The sequence below is a fragment of the Thamnophis elegans genome, chromosome 13, assembly GCF_009769535.1.
Source record: "Thamnophis elegans isolate rThaEle1 chromosome 13, rThaEle1.pri, whole genome shotgun sequence".
Classification (NCBI taxonomy): domain Eukaryota; kingdom Metazoa; phylum Chordata; class Lepidosauria; order Squamata; family Colubridae; genus Thamnophis; species Thamnophis elegans.
In genome coordinates this window covers 13,536,317-13,558,524 of record NC_045553.1, presented here as the reverse complement: position 1 = coordinate 13,558,524, position 22,208 = coordinate 13,536,317, and the positions used below count along the sequence as shown (strand labels likewise).

Sequence of the window (22,208 nt, the reverse complement as noted above, 5' to 3'; positions counted from 1 at the left end):
TCACTGTCCAAATCTGCTGCCAGCTCCACTGGCCACTGGAGGGCCACAACCCTGGTGGCCCAACGGACATCATATCTCACCAGAATTCTCCAGGAATAATGGCTTCTCGGGGTGCTTGCAAGCTCACCTTTGTATCTAGTCTAGTGAGGAGAAGGACTAAGAGAAGACGTGATAGCACTCTTACAGTATTTGAGGGGTTGCCACAAAGAAGAAGAGTGTGTGTGTGTGTAGGGGTCAACCTATTCCCCAGTGCACCTGAAGGCTGGACAAGAAGCAACAGATTCAGGAGAAATTTCCTAATGGTGAGGACAATGGAACAAAAGTTGCCTTCAGAAGTTGTGGATGCTCCATACCTGGAGGCTTTTAAGAAGAGATTGGACAACCATTTGTCCAGGATGTCATGGGGTCTCCTGATCATGCTGGGGGTTAGAGTAGATGACTTCCAAGGTCTCTTCCAACTCTGTTATTGTATTGTATTGTATTTTATTGTACTGTTCTATTCTATTCTTTCCCTCTTCTGTTCTATACAACAGAATGATAATTTAGAAACCATGCCGTCTGCAACCTTTTTTTTTTATTTTTGCAATCATACAGGTGGTCCTTATTTAATGGTCACAAATGAGTCCCATGGTTCCGTTGTTAAGTGAAACTGTGACTGTGCTTATGATCTTCCTTCAGCTTTCCTTTGCTTTATGGACCTGTGAAGGTCCTGAATGTTTGGAGCCAAATTGATGTAATGGAGAACACAAGTGAGGTCCTAGCAAGTTCAAAACAATCCTTCTCTCCCTCCCTCCCTCTATTTCTTTCTTCCTTGCTTCTTCCCTCCCTTCCTCTTCTTGCTCCTCTTTTCTCCTTTCTTCTTTCTTTCTTTCCTTCTTTCTTTAATTTCTTCCTTCCTTCTTTCTCTCCCTTCCTATATTCCTTCCTTTTCTCCCTCCTTCCCTCCCTATATTTCTTTCTTCCTTGTTTCCTCCCTCCCTTCCTCTTCCCCCTCCCTCTTTCTCCTTCCTTCCTTCTTTGTCTCCCACTCTCCATCCCTCCCTCCCTATATTCCTTCCTTCTCTGCCTCTCCTATCCTTCCCTTCCTTCATTCCTACCTTTCTTCCACTTTTCCTGCCTCTTTCTCCTTCCTTTCTTCCTTCCTTCCTTCCTTCCTATTGCCTGGATCTCTTTGGGAAAATGGTCCAATGAAACGGTAGGCTCCTTTAAACCCACTTTTAAACCCCCACATACAGAGAGAGCTTTAGTGTTTTATAAAGCATTTCGTTCTGCAGCCACGCTTTTAATGTGCATAATTTCTTTTGATGACCAAATGTAGAGCTTGAATTCCCATTCACTCTGTGCAGCTTTAGCCCGAAGTGCACATATCACGCTGCACATTGCAAATGAGCTCATCCCTATCCTCACCACCATGAAAGTTGCACCGCCAATTTTTATTTTTATTTTAAACCCTCTCTTCTTTATTTAGTTATCCATTTAGCTGATTTATATGGCTGCCATCTGGACAATGGAGGGCATCAAAAAAAGCACCATCCATTTAGTCTTCTTGTCATGAAGTGGAAGTGGTCTGTAGAGATTCTCAGTCATCCATTTTTTCAAGAGGCAACTGGACTTTCTTGTTTTTTCATTGAAGGCATTTCACTTCTCATCCAAGGAGCTCCTTCGGCTCTGACTGGATGGTGGGGAATAGAAGGATTTCTACTCCTTGCAGACAGCTGGTCATTTGCATCCTTTTAGAGGGATGTTGAGGTCGCTTGGAGATTTATCTGTGTCCACAGGGTCAACTGAGTGGTGCAAATGGTTCTTGTACTCTGTAATTTATCCTCTTGAAATCCATTCCTACTCCCACACCATTCCAAGGGTGATCATCCCAAATTGCATAGCTACAAATCTGTTGAGATTCTCAGTCATCCAGGCCATGGTTGTCTCAAAGGGGCTTTCTCAGGAGGCAACTGGACTGTCTGTTTTTTTTTTCTTTGAAGACGTTTTGTTTCTCAGCCAAGAAGCTTCTTCAGCTCTGACAGGATAGTGTGGAATGGATGTGGAAGTGGTGTTTGGACTTCATGGTCACCCATCCTTGGGGTCTTTCAGTGGGTTTCCATCTAATTCTTAAGCAAGTCTAATGAAAGTTTCTTTTGTGTGCACAGGGAAGGAGAAAATCAGACTATGGAGTCCTTGGTATTGTCTGATGTTTCATTACCCCACTAGGGAATATCATCAGTATGAGGGGGTATGCAGTTTGCTTCTTGTTTATATATAGTGGTTTACCTTGACTATTTTGGTGATGGTATGGTTTTCCTTTCCTTTGATTAGGGTATGATTTTCTCCTTGATTGTTTGTCTGGTGTCAGTCCCTGCTTATCTGGGAGTAGACTGCTGGGGAGAATGTGTTCTGATCTTTTTGCTTTGTGGCTCAGCCTTCCCTCCTTCTGGGGTTGGTAAAATGAGGACCCATGTTGTTGCGGGTAATACGCTGACTCCGTAAACCACTTAGAGAATGCTACAAAGAACTCTATGATGTGGTATATAAGTCTAAGTCCTATTGCTATTAATTAATTTGAATGGCGTGTAAATGTAGTTTACCTCTATGTGTTTGTTTGATGGCTGATGTTTGTGAATGCCAAGCTTCCAGGAATTCTCTAGCCCAGATTTAGCTTGGCCTAGAATGCTCTAGGAGGAAACAACACTTGAGTCTGTCCATGTGTTGTGAGATTAAGGAGATTTCATTATCTCTTCTGACTGCTAATTCATGGATGCGCTCTTCCTATTCTTCTGTTTATCTGTCCTACCTAATGGGATCAGACTACATGTCCCCATGCATATAAAAAAGTATGGCTAGAAGAGCTGCAACGTTGCTGTGTTTGGAAACTGACCCTTTCATGCCAACAAAGACCTGGTTAAAAAAGAGAGAGAAGACCTCTTTAACTTCCTGACCTAATTTGTCTTCATTTTTTGGACTTGTTATCTAAACCTAAGAGAAGGAAGAAGAGAGAGGGGGGAGGGACAGAGAGAAGGAGGAAGAGGAGGAGGAGGAGGGGGAGGAGGGAGGGCAAAAGAGAGAGGGGTGAGAGACAGAAAAAGAGAGGGAGAGGGAGAGAAAGAAGGAGGGAGGGAGAGAGGGGGAGAAAGGGGGAGAAAGAAAGAGAGAGGAGAGAGAGAGATGGGAGAAGAGAGGGCTAAAGAGAGAGGGGTGAGAGAGTGTGAGAGACAGAGAAAGAGAGGGAGAGAAAGAAGGAGGAAGGGAGAGGGGGGGAGAAAGGGGGAGACAGAAAGAGAGAAAGAGAGAGGAGAGAGAGAGACGGAGGGAGAGACAGAGAGAAAGAGCGGGAGGGAGAGAAAGAATGAGGGAGGGAGAGGAGGGACGAGAGAGAAAGAAGGAGGAAGGGGGAGAGGGAGAGACAGAGAGAGAAAGAGAGAGAAAGAGAGAGAGAGAGAGAGATTAGTAGCATAACTGATTATGCCTCTCCATATTTATTTCCAAGGTAAAGCTCGGGGGGCATTTTGTGAGACCTTCACTGCATTAAGAGCTTTGAACTCCTGATTTCTATAACTATGGATTAGCTTCTTTGGCCCAGTTTCTTTTTGCTTTTATTAAAAGAGCCATTGTGCTGGTGACATAAAGAGAGAGACACTTTTTTTTTGTAAATGTCTGATATAGCAGTTAATTAACTCATAGCTCCAACATCAGCCTTCTCAATTGTATTCCAGCGTTCCACCCACCCATTTCCCTTTGTTTTGCTTTGTCCTGCAGGTCTAAATTTTGCTAACCTTGTCCAACACACACACACACACACACACACACACACACACCAAGCCTAACAAGCAACAAGACTAACCAGTCTCACTCTGTACTAGCACAGTTTGGTCTATTGGCTAAGGGACCAGGGCTAGAAAGCAGGAGACCGTGAGTTCTAGTCTAGCCTTAGGCATGAAGTTAGCTTGGCGACTTTGGACCAATCACTGGGAGAGAGTTCTAGTTTCACCTTAGGCAGGAAAGCCAGTTAGGTAATTGGGGCCAATCACCAGGAGACAGTGAGTTCTAGTTCCACCTTAGCCATGAAAACTGGCTGGATGACTTTGGGCCAGTCACAAGGAGACTGTGAGTTCTAGTTTCAGTGGCTAAGACACTGAGCTTGTCGATCAGAAATGTTGGCAATTTGACGGTTTGAATCCCTAGCGCCGCATAATGGAGTGAGCTCCTGTGACTTGTCCCAGCTTCTGCCAACCTAGCAGATCGAAAGCATGTAAAAAATGCAAGTAGAAAAATAGGAACCATCTTTGGTGGGAAGGCAACAGCGTTCCGTGCACCTTCAGCATTGAGTCATGCCGGCCACATGACCACGGAGACGTCTTCGGACAGCGCTGGCTCTTCAGCTTTGAAACGGGGATGAGCACTGCCCCCTAGAGTTGGGAACGACTAGCACATATGTGCGAGGGAAACCTTTGCCTTTAGTGGCATTCTCCACAGGTGGACATGTGCCCATTAGAATGATCCTTCTCCTTTATATCAAATTTTTCCTTTTTCTTTTTGCAACCTTCCTTCCACAGGGCAAAAGTGAAGAAAGGAGTAAACATTCTGAGCGCCAAAATCAGCGAGCTACGGCAGTGGGACGTGATGCAGGAGGTCAGTAATGGCGGGAAGCATTCGACGATGGCTGTGATGTGTCACAGAATCAAGGCGAATTCACGCGGCAGGTGAGTGATAGCCGGAGCTTCAGCCTGTTGAGCCTTCTGCCCTCTTTTGTTTTGATAAAAACGGGAAGGACCCCTTTGCTAAGGGAAAGCATGGAGAGGAGGGAGAGAGGGGAGAAAGATGGAGGGAGAGCAATGAGAAGGAAGAAAGGAAGGTGGGAAGGAGGGAGGAGGAGAGTAATGAGAAGGGAGGGAGGGGTGACAATGAGAGAGGGGAGAGGGAAGGAAGGAAGGAAAGGAGGGAGGGGAGGAAGGAAGGAAGGAAAGGAGGGAGGGGAGGGGAGGAAAGAGAGGAGGGAGGGACAGCGATGAGGAAGAAAGGAAGAGAGGGAAGGAGGGAGGGAGGGGAGGAAAGAGAAGGGAGGGAGGAAGGAAGGAAGATCAATGAGAAGGAAGTGGGGGAGGGAGGGAAGGAGAGTGGGGTGACAATGAGAGAGGGAGAGGGAAGAAAGGAAGGGAAGGAGGAAGGAGGGAGAGCAATGAGAAGGAAGGGAGGGAGGGGAGGAAAGAGGAGGGAGGGAGAGCGATGAGAAGGAAGAAAGGAAGGGAGGGAAATAGGAAGGGAGGGGGAGAGTAATGAGAAGGAAGGGAGGAGAGGAAAGAGGAGGGAGGGAGGGAGGGCAATGAGAAGGAAGTAGGGGAGGGAGGGAAGGAGAGAGGGGTGGCAATGAGTGGGGAGAAGGAAGGAAGGAAAGAAAGAAAGAAGGAAGGAAGGAAAGAAGGAAGGAAAGGCAATAAGGAAGTGGGGAGGGAGGGTGGCAATGAAAGAGGGGAGAGGGAAGGAAGGAAGGAAGGAAGGAAGGAAGGAAGGAAGGAAGGAAGGAAGGAAGGAAGGAAGGAAGGAAGGAAGGAATGAATCACTTGTCAATGTGAGCGTTTAAGAATCCCTTTTCTGAAGAATCAGGAAGCCATCCAGAAGGACTTTGGATGTTCTAACAGAACCTGAATAATGCATCAAGGGGGCCAAGCGAAAGGATGATGCATCTGAGCTCTTTGTGGCTTGGCTCCAACATTCCTCATCCTTTGCCCCATTATGAGGAGAAAGAAGGCACTTTCCTCAACTCCGCTGCTTTGTTCTCTAATGAAGAATCCCAGATTCAAAATACATTAGGGCTTTTAAAGAAATAATTGGCTGCCTTTCTCCTTTCTGATGTTACTTTGATAGGTGATCGGGGGAGGGGAGCGTTGGGCCTCTGCAGGCAGAGCGAGATGCTTTGATCCGGTCTCTGCTTCATCAGAGCATCTGAGCAGGCGTCCTCCAACTGTCCACCATCCTGCCCAGCAAATTGGTCCTAGTTCTCAGTGGCTCTTAGCACTGCATTGGCTGGACAAGAGATGAAGGAAACAAACTCTCAGGGTCCCAAGTCCCAGCGAAAGAAGACTCCGAGGCTTGAAGTTCCTCAAAGTTCCACTTCATTAGAGATGTCACGTTGGCACACCTGGGAAAACCCGAATCTGAAAGCTTCCAGGTTTTCCCCACCCAAAAGAAAGTCCAAGTCCCTGCCCAGCACCCACATGTCCATCCCATGCCCCCAACATGCACCGTCCAAAACTGGAGATACCTCCCAGTCACGCCACTCTAAGTGCAGGGCAAGATGTCTTTGACTCTCTGAGAAAGGAATGTTATTTTGACTATATATCTCCCATACTACTGGTCCGGGCTGGTTCACCCAAACTGGTAGTAAAAAAATGCTTTTAAAAAGTTTTTTAAAAAGTTCCAAAGATCACGCACCAAGATTGTCACCCAGCTGATTGTCAGAGGAGGAGGTGGGGGGGGGAGCAACTGTGGAGTCCTTAGTTCTTTCTGAGCTTGGTTGTTTTCTTGCAGGCATTTTATGACTCAAGTAGGGAACATCATCAGTGCTAGAAGGGAGGGGAGTTTTCAGGGAGGAGGAGGGCAACTGTGGGGTCCTTATTTTTTTCTGAGCTTGGTTGTTTTCTTGCAGACATTTCATAACCCAATTAGGTAACATCATCAGTGATAGGAGGGAGTGGGTTTTGTGAAGGGGAGGAGGAGGAGGAAGAGAAAGAGAAGGAAAATAACTGTGGTGTTTATTGGTGTTCAAAATTTCATTACCCAACCAGATCACTTCATCGGGGCTAGAGTTAACTGGATTCCTCCTAACACTGAAGACGTTACCAAGTTGGGCCATGAAACGTCTGTGAGTAAACAACGGGGCTCAGAGAGCACCAAGGACCCCACAATCCTCCTCCTTCCCTCTCTCCCTCCTTCTGCCGCCCCCTCTTCCTCCAGCACCAATGATGTTCCCTAATTGGGTCATGGAACATCTGCAAGAAAGAAAGAAAGAAAAAAAGCCAAGTTCAGAGACCAAAACCATGGAGGCAACTGTTCATCCATCATCCAGCCAATGACAACCTCTTTCTCTCGTGTGGTTGGTTTGCTCATCCACGTAAGCCTGACGTGACCTTGGGAGTCATGCAAACGGGCCACCGAGAGAGTTTCCCCTGTTTTCCCATCCACGGGAAAAAAAGCAACAGATGCGCCCATCCATTTGGGAAACACGTCAAGATAAAAGGCTTAATTCTCTTTTATTTTGAGATGATCTCGAAGGACGCCGTCTTCCCTCCCGTGCACCGAAGCCACCTTTATTTATAGGGTGGCTCGAAGGGATGAGAGTGGAAAGCTAATGTGCCAAAACTCTTGGAGCATTTTTTTCCCCTGGGTATTCTCACCCATTCCATCAAACTGCGGATGGCAAAAAAGGAGAAGGGAGATATTTTCTTCCCCTAAAGAGAACTCCCAGCACAAGTAGCTCTTCCTTCTTCTGTGAACAGGGAATTCTGGTCCCCTTGAGGATGTCCACAGGTGCATGAGTGACATCTGGGAGTCTGTGGCATTTTCCAGCATTTGCTGTATCTTTACCTTCTGGCATCACTTCTTCATTTTGCTTATATGGGCGACGAAAATGCATCTAACTCAGATTATTCTATTCTGTCCTAGTCGGGAATGCCTTCCTCCCTCCCTCCCTTCCTTCCTTCGTCCCTCCTCCCTTCTTTCCTTTCTTCATTTATTCCCTTTCTCCCTTTTTCCTTTCCTTTCTTCCTTCCCTTCCTTTCCTTCCTCCCTCCCTTCTTCCTTTCTTCCTTTCTTCCTTCCTACCTATGTACCCTCCCTCCCTCCTTCCTTTATTCTGTCCCTCCCTCTTTCCTTTCTTCCTTTCTTCCATCCTCCCTTTTTCCTTTCCTTCCTTCCCTTCCTTTCTTCTCTCCCTCCCTCACTTCTTCCTTTCTTTCTTCCTTCCTACCTATGTACCCAACCTCCCTCCTTCCTTTATTCTTTCCCTCCCTCTTTCCTTTATTCATTTCTTCCCACCCTCCCCTTTTCCTTCCTTCATTTGTTCCCTCTCTCTTTTCCTTTCCTTCCTCCCTTCTTCCCTCCCTTCTTCCTCCCTCCCTCCTTTGTTTCTTCCCTCCTTCTTTTGTTCCTTCCCTCCCACCTTCCTTTTCCCCCTCCCTCTTTCCTTTCTTCATTTCTTCCCACCCTCCCTTTTCCCTTTCCTTCCTTCCTTCCCTCCCTTCCTCTTTCCTTCCTTCATTTCTTCCCTCACCCTTTTCCTTTCCTTCCTCCCTTCTTCCATCCCTTCTTCCTCCCTCCCTCCTTTGTTCCTTCCCTCCTTCCTTTGCTCCTTCCCTCCTTCGTTTGTTCCTTCCCTCCCACCTTCCTTTTCCCCCTCCCGCTTTCCTTTCTTCATTTCTTCCCTCCCTCCCTTTTTCCTTTCCTTCCTTCCCTCCCTCCCTATTTCCTGCCTTCATTTCTTCCCTCTCCCTTTTTCCTTTCCTTCCTCCCTTCTTTACACTTCTTCCTCCCTCCCTTCTTTGTTCCCTCCTTCCTTTATTCCTTCCCTCCAACCTTCCTTTCTTCGCCCACCCTCTTTCCTTTCTTCATTTCTTTCCTCCCTCCCTTTTTACTTCCCTTCCTTCCTTCCTTCCTTTCTGTCTTTCTTCCTTCATTCTTCTTCCTTCCTTCCCTCGATCCCTCGATCCCTCCTCCTTCCTTCCACTCACCCCCTCCCACACAGAACCAGGCTCGCAGAATCCTCCGAAGGCTTCTTCACCAGCCCGTCTGCACAGCACAGTTATTTTTATTAAAAGTAATTTAATTTGGCAATGGTCTACAATCCCTTAATGGGATCATTCTGCATCGCCACCATCCTCCCGGGGGGTGGGCTGGCTTTTTTTGGTTTTTGTTTTGCCTCTCGCCTTTCTCCTTTTCCCAAAGTGATTTCACAGAACTATTCATCTCCAAGACAGGACGCAGATCCCTAGATTCCTGCCTCTTGAGTTTTTGCAGGAGGGCTCTTGGCATCTTCCTCAGAGTCAGAGATTTAAGGATGCTGAAAGGGAAAGAGGAGAAGCTGGAGATAATCAGCGGATGGGAGAGGAATCCAATTGCAGAGTCCCGAAAAAGGAGCATCTCAGGGCGAGATCTGACCATCCAGGAGGCTAAATGACACTGAATTCACAACACAACCTTGAAACGGGGTGAGATAAATTCTTACAGTGAAGCAAAGACCTCACTGTGACCGCAATCATCGATTGAGCAGTCTCAGAAATTCAGCTGAGCAAAAAATCCCATTTTTCCCCATTGCTCTTTTGAGAAACTTCAGTTCTGGGCTGCCTAGAAATGATTATGCTTAATAGCAATAGCATTTAGACTTGTATACCGCTTCACAGAGCTTTACAGATTTCTCTAAGCAGTTTACAGAGTCAGCCTCTTGCCCCCAACAATCTGGGTTTGACCCACCTCGGAAGGATGGAAGGCTAAGTCAACCTTGGTCAAGGATTGAACTCCTGGCAGTGGGCAGAGTTAAGGAAGGAAGGAAGGAAGGAAGGAAGGAAGGAAGGAAGGAAGGAAGGAAGGAAGGAAGGAATAGCAATATCAATAGAACTTAGTCTTGTATGCTACTTTATTCTAAGCAGTTTACAGAGTCAGCCTCTTGCCCCCAACAATCTGGGTCCTCCTTTTACCCACCTCAGAAGGATGGAAGGATGGGTCAACCTTGATCCAGTGAGAATCGAACTGCTGGCACTGGGTAGAGTTAGCCTGCAATACTACATTCTAATCATTGTGGGAAGGAACAGCAATAACAATAGCACTTAGACTTATAATTCATTTTACAGTGCTTTCCAGCCCACTCTAAGCATTTTACAGAGTCAGCCTTTTGCCCCCAACAATCTGGGCCCCCATTTTACCCACCTCGGAAGGATGGAAGGCTGAGTCAACCTTGAGCCTGGTGAGATTCAAACTGCCAAATTGCAGTCAGCTGGCAGTCAGCAGAAGTAGCCTGCAGTACTGCACTCTAACTTCTGCGCCACCACGGCTCATACATTGTGCATCCCGATTCTTGCCCTGTTCCTTTTTTGAAAACACGGGGACCCATAAATATATATATATTCTCTGCCTCCCCTGTTCTACGCGTTTCCCTGCCCCACTTTTGCTATCTTGATAGCCAAGCTTGATCATCCTGGGCAGAGAAGCGCTTGTGACTTTAAAAAATAAAAAAGGGAAAATGATGCATAACGGAGGTGAGCTCTGGGCCCCTCCCTCCCCTGCAGGCTCAAAGCACCATGGAAATCAGAACATCTGCTGGAATTCGTGAACAGCTGACTTCAGCGAGAGAAATCACTTCCTTGGCTTTTGATAATGGCGAGAAGAATAAATCACCCAGGCAATAAAACTTGGAAGGCCGGGAGGGGCTGAAACCCCTTGATCTAACATCTTGAAAAGAAAGTGAATAACAATCCCATTAGCATTCTGCAGGCAGCAGGGTCCCAAACTTTTCCAGACAAAGCCCTGTTGACAAAAAAGAAAATAAAAAAAATCACAGATAACTTTGAAGCCTATGAGCATTCAGAATAGAATAACAGAAGGGACCTTGGAGATTTTCTAGTCCAACGCTCTGCTCAGGCAAGGAAACCCTCTACCATTCCAGATCAATGGTTATTCAGTCTCTTCTTAAAAACCTCCAGTGATGGAGCACCCATAACTTTTGGAGGCAAGCCGTTCCATTGAGTAACAGAATAATGGAGTTGGGAGGGACCTTGGAGGTAGATAGATACAGATTAACAGAGTTGCAAGGGACCTTGGAGGTCTTCTAGTCCCACTCCCTGCTCAGGCAGGCAACCCTATATCATTCTGGACAAATGGTTGTCCTGCCTCTTCTTGAAAACTTGCAGTGATGAAGCACCCACAACATCTGAATTTCCACTTGTTAATTGTTCTAACTGTCAGGAAATGTCTCCTTAGTTCTAGGTTGTTTCTCTCCTTGTTCAGTTTCCATCTATTCTTCCTTGTCTGGCCTTCGGGTGCTTTGGAGAATAACTTGACACCTTCCTCTCTGCGGCAGCCCCTCAAATATTGGAAGACTGCTCTCCTGTCTCCCTTGGTCCTTCTCTTCCCTAGACCAGCCATGCCCAGTTCCTGCAACCGTTCTTCATATGTTTGAGTCTCCAGTCCCCTCATCATCCTGGTTGCTCTTCTCTGCACACTTTCTAGAGTCTCAATTTTTTTTTTTAATATTGTGGTAACCAGTTTCTCACTAGGTGGTGATTCAAAATGGCAAAAGATATTTGTGCCAATGATAGGGGACGAGTTGCACAAACTTCACACATTGCTTCTGCTCAACCATCTTCTAGAATCATGTAGATGCTTTTTAACCCAGGTTAAATGGCGAGAGGTCCTACTTTCCTTCCTAGGAATTAGCTTCAAGGCAGATCGCCTTAGAAATCTTTACAACAGGCTGGGCAAATATACCTCTCACATGATTTACTTAGAGCAGACTTATGGTCTAGAAAAAAGAGAAAGAGCAGAGGTGTTGTAGGGTTTGATGAACACGTCAACATGGTGGCCATATGGGAGGTTGATATTATCCCATCATGCAACATGGAGAAAAGGATGGAAACTCATCGAGCAGAGAACCAACCTAGAAAAGAGGAATGGCTTGCCTCCAGAAGTTACATATGCTCCATCACTGGAAGTTTTCAAGAAGAAACTGGACAGTGCTGAAAGAGGTGCATGCGCATGGGGGAGCACTGGAAAGCAGAAGAGCAGCTCCCTGGCGCGCAGGCCTATACCAGGAGGCTGAGCTTCTGGTTTCCAGTATGTGCATGCATGCCAGTCACCTGGTCTTTTGGTTTCTGCACATATGCGCCCCGAAGACCAGCTGGCCTGCACACATGCACACACCAGAAACTGGAAGCTCAGATTCCTGGTGCGTGCATGCATGCCAGGGAGCTGCTCTTCCAGTTTCCAGCACTCCCCCTCACCTGAAGACCAGCTGGCCAGCATGCATGTGCATGCTGGAACTCGGAAGAGCAACAGGTGACGGCTGTCATGCCCAGAGAGATGGCTCTGTTTTGCACTTCTGGCACACAAGCCATAGGTCCACCATCAAGGGTATAGGGTCTCTTGCTTGGGCAGGAGGTTGGTCTAGAAGACCTCCAAGGTCCCTTCCAGGTCCGTCATTTTGTTCTGTCCTGTAATACCAGTATGGTCCTTAGGGTTGGGTTTTCCATCTTCTTCTTGAGTTCCAAGTCAAGGATTGGCCAGCTGCCAGATCTTTTGTAACCTCCCAGATCCTTCGCTTTCTCTCCCGCAAGGCCTAAATCTTCCTCTTGTTAACTCCAATCATTTGGGCAGTCAGTTCCTCCACTTATAACGTTGTTCTGTCTTGTACAGTGCGACATAATAGCTGTTATTCATCAACTTGATGTTCTGGCTTAACGATACCAATCACGCTCGACTCATCTCTCTCGTTCAATTCCAAATCAATTTCCCCCCGGAGGAAATTGATTTGATTAGTGATCCATTTGCTTCGCCTCTTTCAATTTGTTGAAGGTTGTTCGGGTGACCTCCCAGGAATCTCCCAGGCGTTGCGTCAAGCGCTTCCTATTTATAACCTCAGGCAGGGCAAGTCCAAGGGATGCACTGACTTCTTCATAACTCTCTATTGATAAGATTCCTACAGGAGGAATCCTGAGTTTTCTCAGCTTTGATCAATCAATCAGTCTATTAAGCCCTAAGGCCAGATATAGTCAAGTATGTAATAATTGGATGGATGGATGGATGGATGGATGGATGGATGGATAATAGAGGATAGACAGATAGGTAGATGATAGATAGATAGATGATAGATAGATAGATAGATAGATAGATAGATAGATAGATAGATAGATAGATGATAGACAGCTTGATGATAAATGATAGAGAGATATAGATAAATAGATAGATAGATAGATAGATAGATAGATAGATAGATAGATGGATGGATGGATGGATGGATGGATGGATGGATGGATGGATGGATGGATAGATGATGTGTGGATGGATGGATGGATGGATGGATGGATGGATGGATGGATAGATAGATAGATAGATAGATAGATAGATAGATAGATAGGATAGATGATAGACCGGTAGGTGATAGATGATAAATGATAAGAGAGAGAGAGAGAGAGAGAGAGAGAGAGAGAATGATGGATGATAGAAGATAGACAGGTAGATGATAGATTATAAATGAGAGATGAAAGTTGAGAGAGAGAGAGATGATGGATGGATGGATGGATGATAGATGATAGACAGGTAGATGATAAATGATAAATGATACAGAGAAGGAGAAAGGGAGAGAGATAATGGACAGATAATAGATGAAAGACAGGTAGATGATAAATTATAAATGATAGATAGATAGATAGATAGATAGATAGATAGATAGATAGATAGATGATAGACAGCTTGATGATAAATGATAGAGAGATATAGATAAATAGATAGATAGATAGATAGATGGATGGATGGATGGATGGATGGATGGATGGATGGATGGATGGATGGATGGATGGATGGATGATGTGTGGATGGATGGATGGATGGATGGATAGATAGATAGATGGATGGATGGATGGATGGATGGATGGATGGATGGATGGATGGATAGATGATGTGTGGATGGATGGATGGATGGATGGATGGATGGATAGATAGATAGATAGATAGATAGATAGATAGATAGGATAGATGATAGACCGGTAGGTGATAGATGATAAATGATGAGAGAGAGAGAGAGAGAGAGAGAGAGAGAGAGAGAATGATGGATGATAGAAGATAGACAGGTAGATGATAGATTATAAATGAGAGATGAAAGTTGAGAGAGAGAGAGATGATGGATGGATGGATGGATGATAGATGATAGACAGGTAGATGATAAATGATAAATGATACAGAGAAGGAGAAAGGGAGAGAGATAATGGACAGATAATAGATGAAAGACAGGTAAATGATAAATTATAAATGATAGATAGATAGATAGATAGATAGATAGATAGATAGATAGATAGATAGATAGATAGATAGATAGATAGATAGATAGATGATAGATAGTTTCCTTGGCACTTGGAACAGTAAGTATTTTAAATCTTGCATGAGAATTGGGCCATCCCTCTGCACCTGCCTCTGTTTAGGCAACAAAGAAATTTATCTCTATAAACAGTTATATTGGAGAACAACATATTTTGTATTCTACCCAAAAACCTCTGAAGGGAGACATTGGTGAAAGTCAACTAAAAAGGGTTTCTAAATTCATAAGAAGGTGTCCACAGCAATCTTGCACCCTGACCTGTAGAAGTAGTTCCAGCTGTGTAGCAAGATTGCCCTTTCTCCTCCATTCTCACCTCAAACCGAAGGGTGGAGATGACTATAGGACGCCACCGAACACCTGCATTTTGAGACACGTCAAGAGTTCCTAGGGCTTAGTTCCTGCGTTATACTGTCTGCCAGAAGATGGTGCTGATGTTTAACTTCACTCCTGTTCACAAATGGATATTTGTGAACCTATCAGAGATCTTCTTTTCCAAGATGTTTGCCTTTAACACACGTTTGTTTCTCTTGGGGTTTTGTTGTTCAGTTGCTAAGTCATTTCTGACTCCTCATGACCTCACGGACCATACCACGTCAGGTCCTGCTGTCCTCTACTGACTCCCTGAGTTTGCCCAAACTCACGCCCACTGCTCCAATGACACTATCTAAGCACCTCCCTTCTCTGTCTCCTTTGGCTTTCCATCTTTTCTGACCTCAGGGTCTTCTCCAAGGAGTCCTCTCTTCTCCTTTGGTGGCCAAAGTATTTGAGCTTCAGGTTCAGGATCTGTCGTTCCAAAGGACAGTCCAGGTTCTTCATTTCCTTTAGGATGAGCTTATTGGGTCTCCTTAGCAGTCCAAGAGACTTTCAAGGGTCTTCCACAACATCTGTAGATGTCTATGACTGCAATTTCCATAATCACCCAACCCAGTCCTTTCTAGCTTGTGTAGAGATCCTGGGATCGAGTGTAGCTTCAGGATCTGTCCTTCCAAAGGACAGTCAGGGTTGATTTAACAGATAACAGATTAACAGAGTTGGAAGGGACCTTGTAGGTCATCTAGTCCAACCCCCCTGCCCAAGCAGGAAACCCTACACCATTTCTGACAGATGGAAGTCCAATCTTTTCTTGAAAGCCTCCAGTGATGAAGCTCCCACAACTTCTCCTTTGAAGTCTCCTTTGCAGTCTAAGGAACTCTCAAAAGTCTTCTCCAACCATTCTCTAGATATATATGACTACAATCTCCATAATCACTCAACCCACCCTTTCTAGCTTGTGTAGAGATCCTGGGATCCAGTGTAGGACTTTATGCAGTCTAAGTATAGATGAGGACTATGGAAGCCTTAGAAGCTTCTTCATGTCAGCTTAGTTTTGACTAGTTATAAGAATGGTTTCATCCTTACTTGGAAATATGGACTGAGCCTTGGATCTTTAGTTATTTGCCTGGAGCTACAGATCTCCACCAAAGGACACACAACACTGCTCCATCTTAGCCTGGTTGTGATCCCTGAGTGGGTAGGATTAGATCCCAGGCTGGCTTAGACCAACCTCGTAAGCAAAAAATAAGGAGGAAGCAGGTATGCTTTTATTTGCCACATGAAGTAGATTTCCCTCATGAGTTCCAAAGCCTTGACAATTGATGGATTTTAGCTGCTAAACTGTGATTCCTTCTGCGGTTAAAAAAAACCCCACCGTGTTCTCTTTTTTGTGGTGGCTAAGTTCAAATAATGTTTCTCTCATTTTTACCCTTTTAAAGAGGGCTCTTTGTCTGCTCTATTGAACAATTTCTTTTTTAATTTTATGATGCTCATATTTCTTGATGCTTGTTTATTGCATTGGGCTTGGATTGATCGTATGTATATTTTATGATTGCAAACTGCTCTGAGATTTTTTTGATTATTTTGTGTGTGTGGGAAACACAAGTTGTCACCAGTCCAGGATGGGAGTATGGATTTTCACACCCAGAAGGCTTTTTTTTCCTGAGGCATTATATCTATATTGTGTATGTTTTTGTCACTGTTATTATTTCACAAATACCTTTTTTAAAAAAGGTGGAACAGTGCAATATAAAAACATTGAATTAGTAGCAGTGCCATGGTGCCAGAAAGATCTGTAGACAAATTCAGCAGAAAGGCTGAGGCAGAGCAAGTGTATAAATTATCTGGATTTATTGCAGACAGAAAGGTATAGTGGATTTTTTTTTTCATTTTAAAAAATGGAACCGTCTGGAGCATGGAAATAATTGGAAGGGATGAAGTTCAAAGTTAATATATCCTCCCCTAAATCAAAGTCATTGTAGGGTGGGGTTAAAAAATAAAGATGGCATCCATGACCTGTCAAAAAGGGTGGGGCTTCGATCACAAAATTAAAACCACCATCTTCACTTGTTGTAATCCCTTTGAAGAAAACAATGGGACTCAACCCATACATTTAAAAACATAAATAAAACTAGGATGTAAAACAAGGCATGTAGCTGAAGGTGCAGACTTGTTGGTGAATTAGAAGAGGGGGAGCCTTGCTGACTGGGGAATTCTGGGAGTTGAAGTCCACACATTTGAAGGTTGTCATGCTGACTAAGAATTCTGGGAGTTGAAGTCTACATATCTTAATGTGGAAGGCCACACATTGTAAGGTTGTTGCACTGACTGAGAATTCTGGGAGTTGAAGTCTACATAGCTTAAGGTTGAAGTCCATACATTGTAAGGTTGTTGTGCTGGCTGGGGAATTCTGGGTGTTGAAGTCCACGCAACTGAAGATTGACGTCCACACATCTTAAAGTTGTCATGCTGGTTGGGCAATTCTGGGAGTTGAAATCTACATATATTAAGGTTGAAATCCACACATCTTTAGGTAGTCATGCTGGAGTCCATACATCTTAATATTGAAGCCCACAGATCTTAAGATTGTCATGCTGGCTGAGGAATTCTGGAAGTCCATACATTTTCAAGTGGCCATGGTTGAGAAACATGGGAGTGGCATGGTGGGCTAGAGATGGAGCTCTCGCTTCACAATCAGGAGGCTGTGAGTTTGATCCTAGGTAGAGGCAGATATTTTTCTCTCTGGGCACGTTGATAATATAGCTGCTGAACAAAACTCCACATTGGTGATAGGAAGGGCATCTGGCCAGTAAACACTCTGCTCCATTGAATTTCCCAAACATATGGGGTCATTAAAAGAGGATGATGATGGTGGTGGTTGAGAAACACCATTTTAAGGTATCAAGAGATACCTTGAGTTGACATCTCCATCATTTTCTTCAAGGCACTTTCCCTCCTTGTAGACACACTTTTCACTTGTGACACCTCAGCTTTTCCAGAAGCAGAAACAGATGTTCATGAGAGATAAAAGGAGAGGTTATTATGCAATAAGATTGAGCAGTCTATTGTAGTTAAGCATATCGAAGCTTAATCAAGAGAAGAAGGGAGCTGTCCCCTGCTCATTGTTTTTCAATCATTTCTGATCAGTGTTAGAATGGCAGCTTGAATGCCTCTTCTCAAAACCTTTCTCCGCAGGGAAAATTTTATTAATTCCAACCGATGGTGTCTTTGTGTGGTTTTCCTCAAGGAAACAGTAAAACATGACAGGTATTTTTGTAAATGAAAGCAGTCAGGAAACATCTGTTGAAAGTGATAATGCCTAAGTAGTTTTGCTGTTGCTCTGAAAAACTTAGTTACATTCAGCGGAGATTAATTTTTCATTGTCCTCCAGTTAAGATGAGAATTGCTTACCCGGAATTACGGATGGAAAACATCACATGGGGCTCCAGATCATAAAAATTGGATGTGGATGGGAACATCAAATGGATCTCTAAATTTTGGAAACAGAGGGAGACTCTATTCCCCTAACTTTTTCCACAATGTTCTTACTTTAATAAATCATCACATATGACGGCCAAGACTTTTTGATATCCAGAATGGAAATGTTGTGGTCCATCGGTGGCCTGCAGAGCTGGCAGCAGAGTTGGACAGTGAGGAGGTTGGGGAGCAACATGGGCCAGTCTGTAGTCTGGGGAAGGATCTGATGAGGGCTCTGTGTCGGAGGCAGAGAGGGGGCCAAGGCCATCTGGTAAGTTATGTGCCTGCCTCTGGAGCCTTCAAAGTCTGACATCAGTGAGGCAGAGGAACAGGGGGAGCCTGTTTCTAGGGCGTGCATGCACAGAGCTGCCAGTAGGCAAGAACAGTTAAGACAAAAGGTGTGACTTGGGAGTAAGGCTTGTAGATTATTGGCCCCTCCAACAAAGTGGAGCAAACGGACGTGAGCTTTTGCAGGAAGCAACTTTGTTCATTCTGGTTGATTTAAACTCTGTAGCTCTGTTTCGACTGTGCTCCATTTGGCCTTTCAAAACTAATTGGCAATTAGGTCTTTGGCAGCATTTCAAGGGAGATAAAGGTGGATGCTTATCAGCCTTATCCCGAAAGATTGTGGCAGACTTCTGTTGGACTCTTCACAACTGTTTGTGACTCATTACAGGGTGTGAATTAAGATAATTCACATAAATAAAAAGAGGGTTTTGGGGACTAAGTGTGTAATTTTTTACTGTCTCAAGAAACTTAGGTCAGAACAGGAAGTTAAGATGTGCTCTGTTCTATGGACCCAAAATGAATTGGTCCAATCTTTATTTAACTACTGGTGAAAAGGTCATCTTCTCCAGAGATTAGAGGAGCAGGTTGTCCTAATAGGAAGAAAGTAGTCTTGAGTGGCACCTACAGATGCATCTCCTCATCTTTGCTAGTGCTACCAAACCTCAAGGGATGACAGTCTCACACCTGTGTCACATCACAGGGGTCAAACCTGGCTCCATATTTTGGTTGCACATCTGTCTTCTGGAGAGTAGAGTTGATATCTCAAGCCAATGATTCTTCTTCTTCTTCTTGTGCCATATCCATAATCGGATGTTGGCGATCATGTTGGCAACCCTATTTTTGTCAACAGCTGCACGAAAAAGTGCTGCTGAGTTTTGTCCAAACTGCTCCCTTAGGTTTTGAAACCATGATGTTCTTCTTCTGCCTGGACCTCATTTGCCTTCAATCTTTCCCTGGAGGATTAAGTGAAGGATGGCGTATTTTTCCATGAGTTGCCTCACATGTCCAAAATATTCTAACTTTTGCTTTTTAATGGCTTTGATGATCTCCCTTGGCTTTCCCAAGCGGCTTTTCACCAGCTCATCTCTGATTTTGTCAACACAGCTTATATGTAACAGCCGCCTGTCAATCCACATTTCAAATACTTCTAGTCACTTCAAGTGGTTTTCTATCAGAGACCAACTCTCCCCTCTGTAGAGCAGGATAGAAAAGATGTAACATCTGACAAGGCTAATTTTCAGTCTTAGGCTTATGTCGTGATTGCAGAAGACCTTTTTCAATTTGAAGTATGCTGTTCGAGCATTCTCTATCCTTATCTTTACTTCAGTCATCATACCCAATTCCTGCAACCGTTCTGTTTAGATGAGTCTTCCAGAGATGCCAAAAGAGACCTCAGGATCTTCTTGAATAAATCCATGGCTTCCTCATTATGCGAAAGTGCTTCTACATGAGAGATGCTTTGCTTTCGTTGATCCTCATGATCTGGAGCATGGAGCAATCAGTTAGGCCCACCAACAGCCAGCAGAGTTGGCAGCAGACTCAGACAGTGAGGAGGTTGGGGAGGAACATGGGCCAGTCCTAGAGTCTGGGGAAGGCTCTGATGAGGGCTCTGCATCAGAGGCAGAGATGGGGCCAGGGCCGTCCGATAGTTATCAGCTGCCTTTGGAGTCAAAGATAAGTGGGGCAGAAGAATAGCAGGAGCCTGTTCCCAATGTGCTCATGCACAGAGCTGCCAGGAGAAGGGAACAGTTAAGCTTTCTCTATCCTTGTCTTTACTTCACTGATCATGTCCCAGCTTTCGTGTAAATTAGAACTATGTGATCCTTTTGACTTTTCCTAGTGGTATTCCTTCCAAATTTATCAGTGGTAAATTCATGAGTTATTTGCTGACAACAATGATCTTGGTTTTTGAGGTGTTAAGCTTCAAGCCGTATTATTCAGATATTTCTGAGACTCTGTTGATGAGGAGCTGAAGGTCTTCATGCTTACTGGCAAGCAGAAGCCAATGATTAGGGAAAGGAAATACTTCGCAGATAAATGTTCAGTTGGGTCAGTTCTTCAACAGTCCGAGCCTTCTGAGAAGCACAGAAGACACCAACGACTGAGAATGTTGTGGCCTGCCAGTGGAGCTGGCAGCAGATTCGGACAGTGGGGAGGCTGGGAAGGAAGATGGGCCAGTCCTGGAGTCTGGGGAAGGCTCTGATGAGGACTCTGTGTCAAAGGCAGAGAGTGGGCCAGGGCTGTATGCCAGTTATCAGCTGCCTTCGGAGTTAGACATCAGTGAGGCAGACAAACAGCTGGAGCTTGTTCCCAGTGTGTGCATGTGCAGAGTTGCCAGGTGAAGGGAGAAGCTAAACAACAGGGGCTGACTTGGGAGTAAGGCCACAGGTGGACGATGAATGGCCCCTCCCAGAGGAAATAAAAGGAGTGAAAGGGGAGTGCAGTTTGCAGGAGACAATTAGTTTGCTTAATTGGTTCATGACTCTCCAAGGCTCCTTGCTGAGTTTTGCAGATATCGGCCTGACAGCTCTCCAAGCCAGAGAAGGTCTGTGACTGTAAATCTTCCCTTTAAAGACTTTGCTGGATGTGAATGAGCAGAATTTACAGTAAATTAATAAAATGGGGTTTTTGTCAGGACAAGTAGTTTGCTTCAGGCTCTTGGGAAGCCTCGGTCAGAACAGAGAGAGCGAGAGAATTGGAGACCAAGAATAAGGCTTTGCTCAAGAACAGATGATATTTATGACAGGAGGGATACCCTTTGAGTGGGGACTTTGCTTCAGGCAGGAAAGGATTGAGTGAAGTAAAATTATGAAGTCACACCAACCTCCACTTCTAACAAATTGGAGTTGCTACAATGATTCCTTGGTATAACATTGAAGACCAGTTTGTTTTCTTCTGGGATGGAGCATCCTGCAACCTTATGAAGGGTCTGATTATTTGCGCCTGATATTAATAGCAATACAACTTAGACCTATATACTGCTTTACGGTGCTTTACAGCCTTTTCTAAGCAGTTTATAGAATCAGCTTATTGCCCCCAACAATTTTATCCACTGTGGAAAGAGGGACGGCTGAGTCAATCTTGAGCTGGTCAAGATTGAACTCCTGGCAGTTGGCAGAATTAGCCTGCAATGCTGCCTTCAACCACTGCACACCATGGAAAGAAGAGAGGGAGGGAGGGAAAGGAAGGAGGAAAGGAAGGAGGAAAGGAGGAAGGAAAGTAAGAGCAATTGCACTTAGACTTATACTTCACAGTGCTTTTACAGCTCTCTCTAAGTGCTTTACAAGGCTGAGTCAACCTTGAGCCAGGTGAGATTCAAAGTGCCAAATTGTAGGCAGACAGCAGTCGGCAGAAGTAGCCTGCAGTACTACACTCTAACCACTGCGCCACCATGGCTCATCAGCCTAATTAGCCTAGAAGATTTATTCAAGCCTACCCAGATGAATCTAGTCAACTAAAGTTCAGTATTATATTGATAAGAGTCAACGGCATTCAGGAGAGGTTGGGCTTGAAGCTTTTGTGGGAACGTAACAATGCTAAGCTGATAGCATGCTTAACTACACCCTCCAGCCAGAGGTGGGTTTCACATCATTTTACCACCGGGTCACCACGCACCGAAACTGTGAGCGTGCACACCTTCCATACATGCACTTTGCTTGCACACGCAATTTGCACGCATGTGTGCAGCTTAGAAAACATGGCTAAATAGGATGGCATAGACTCGGGGCAAGTGGACAGCCCACCCACAGGTCGCCACTACCAGTTCCCCTAAACCAGTCTGAACTGACTGAATACCACCACTGCAGAGGTGGGTTTCTACTGGTTCGAACCAGGAGAGGTAATTTGGCCTTGGTCACAGAACCAGCAGTGATCCAAGCTGGCCACGCCCCTGAACTGGTTCCCTGGTCACAATTGCTGCCATTGTTGGCATGTTTTTTTAGTAGTTTTTTACATTCTTCGTGCATGCGCAGAACAGTTTACAGTGAACTGTGCACATGCACGCAGCAAAGCATGTGCAAAGCAAACCAGTACCAACACCAGTAGGAACCCATCCTTGCACCAC

At 44.9% G+C, this 22,208-nt stretch overlaps 1 protein-coding gene across 2 annotated transcripts in view; it reads left to right on the top strand.

Annotated features, from left to right (window-relative positions):
• TMEM132C (transmembrane protein 132C) overlaps positions 1–22,208 on the top strand; it is a 93,946-nt gene that overhangs the window by 28,874 nt on the left and 42,864 nt on the right. For both annotated transcript variants that reach the window (XM_032229950.1, XM_032229949.1), the window contains exon 2: positions 4,548–4,694. In XM_032229950.1, the coding sequence (XP_032085841.1) occupies positions 4,548–4,694 (147 nt within the window). The remainder of the gene's footprint in view (positions 1–4,547; positions 4,695–22,208) is intronic.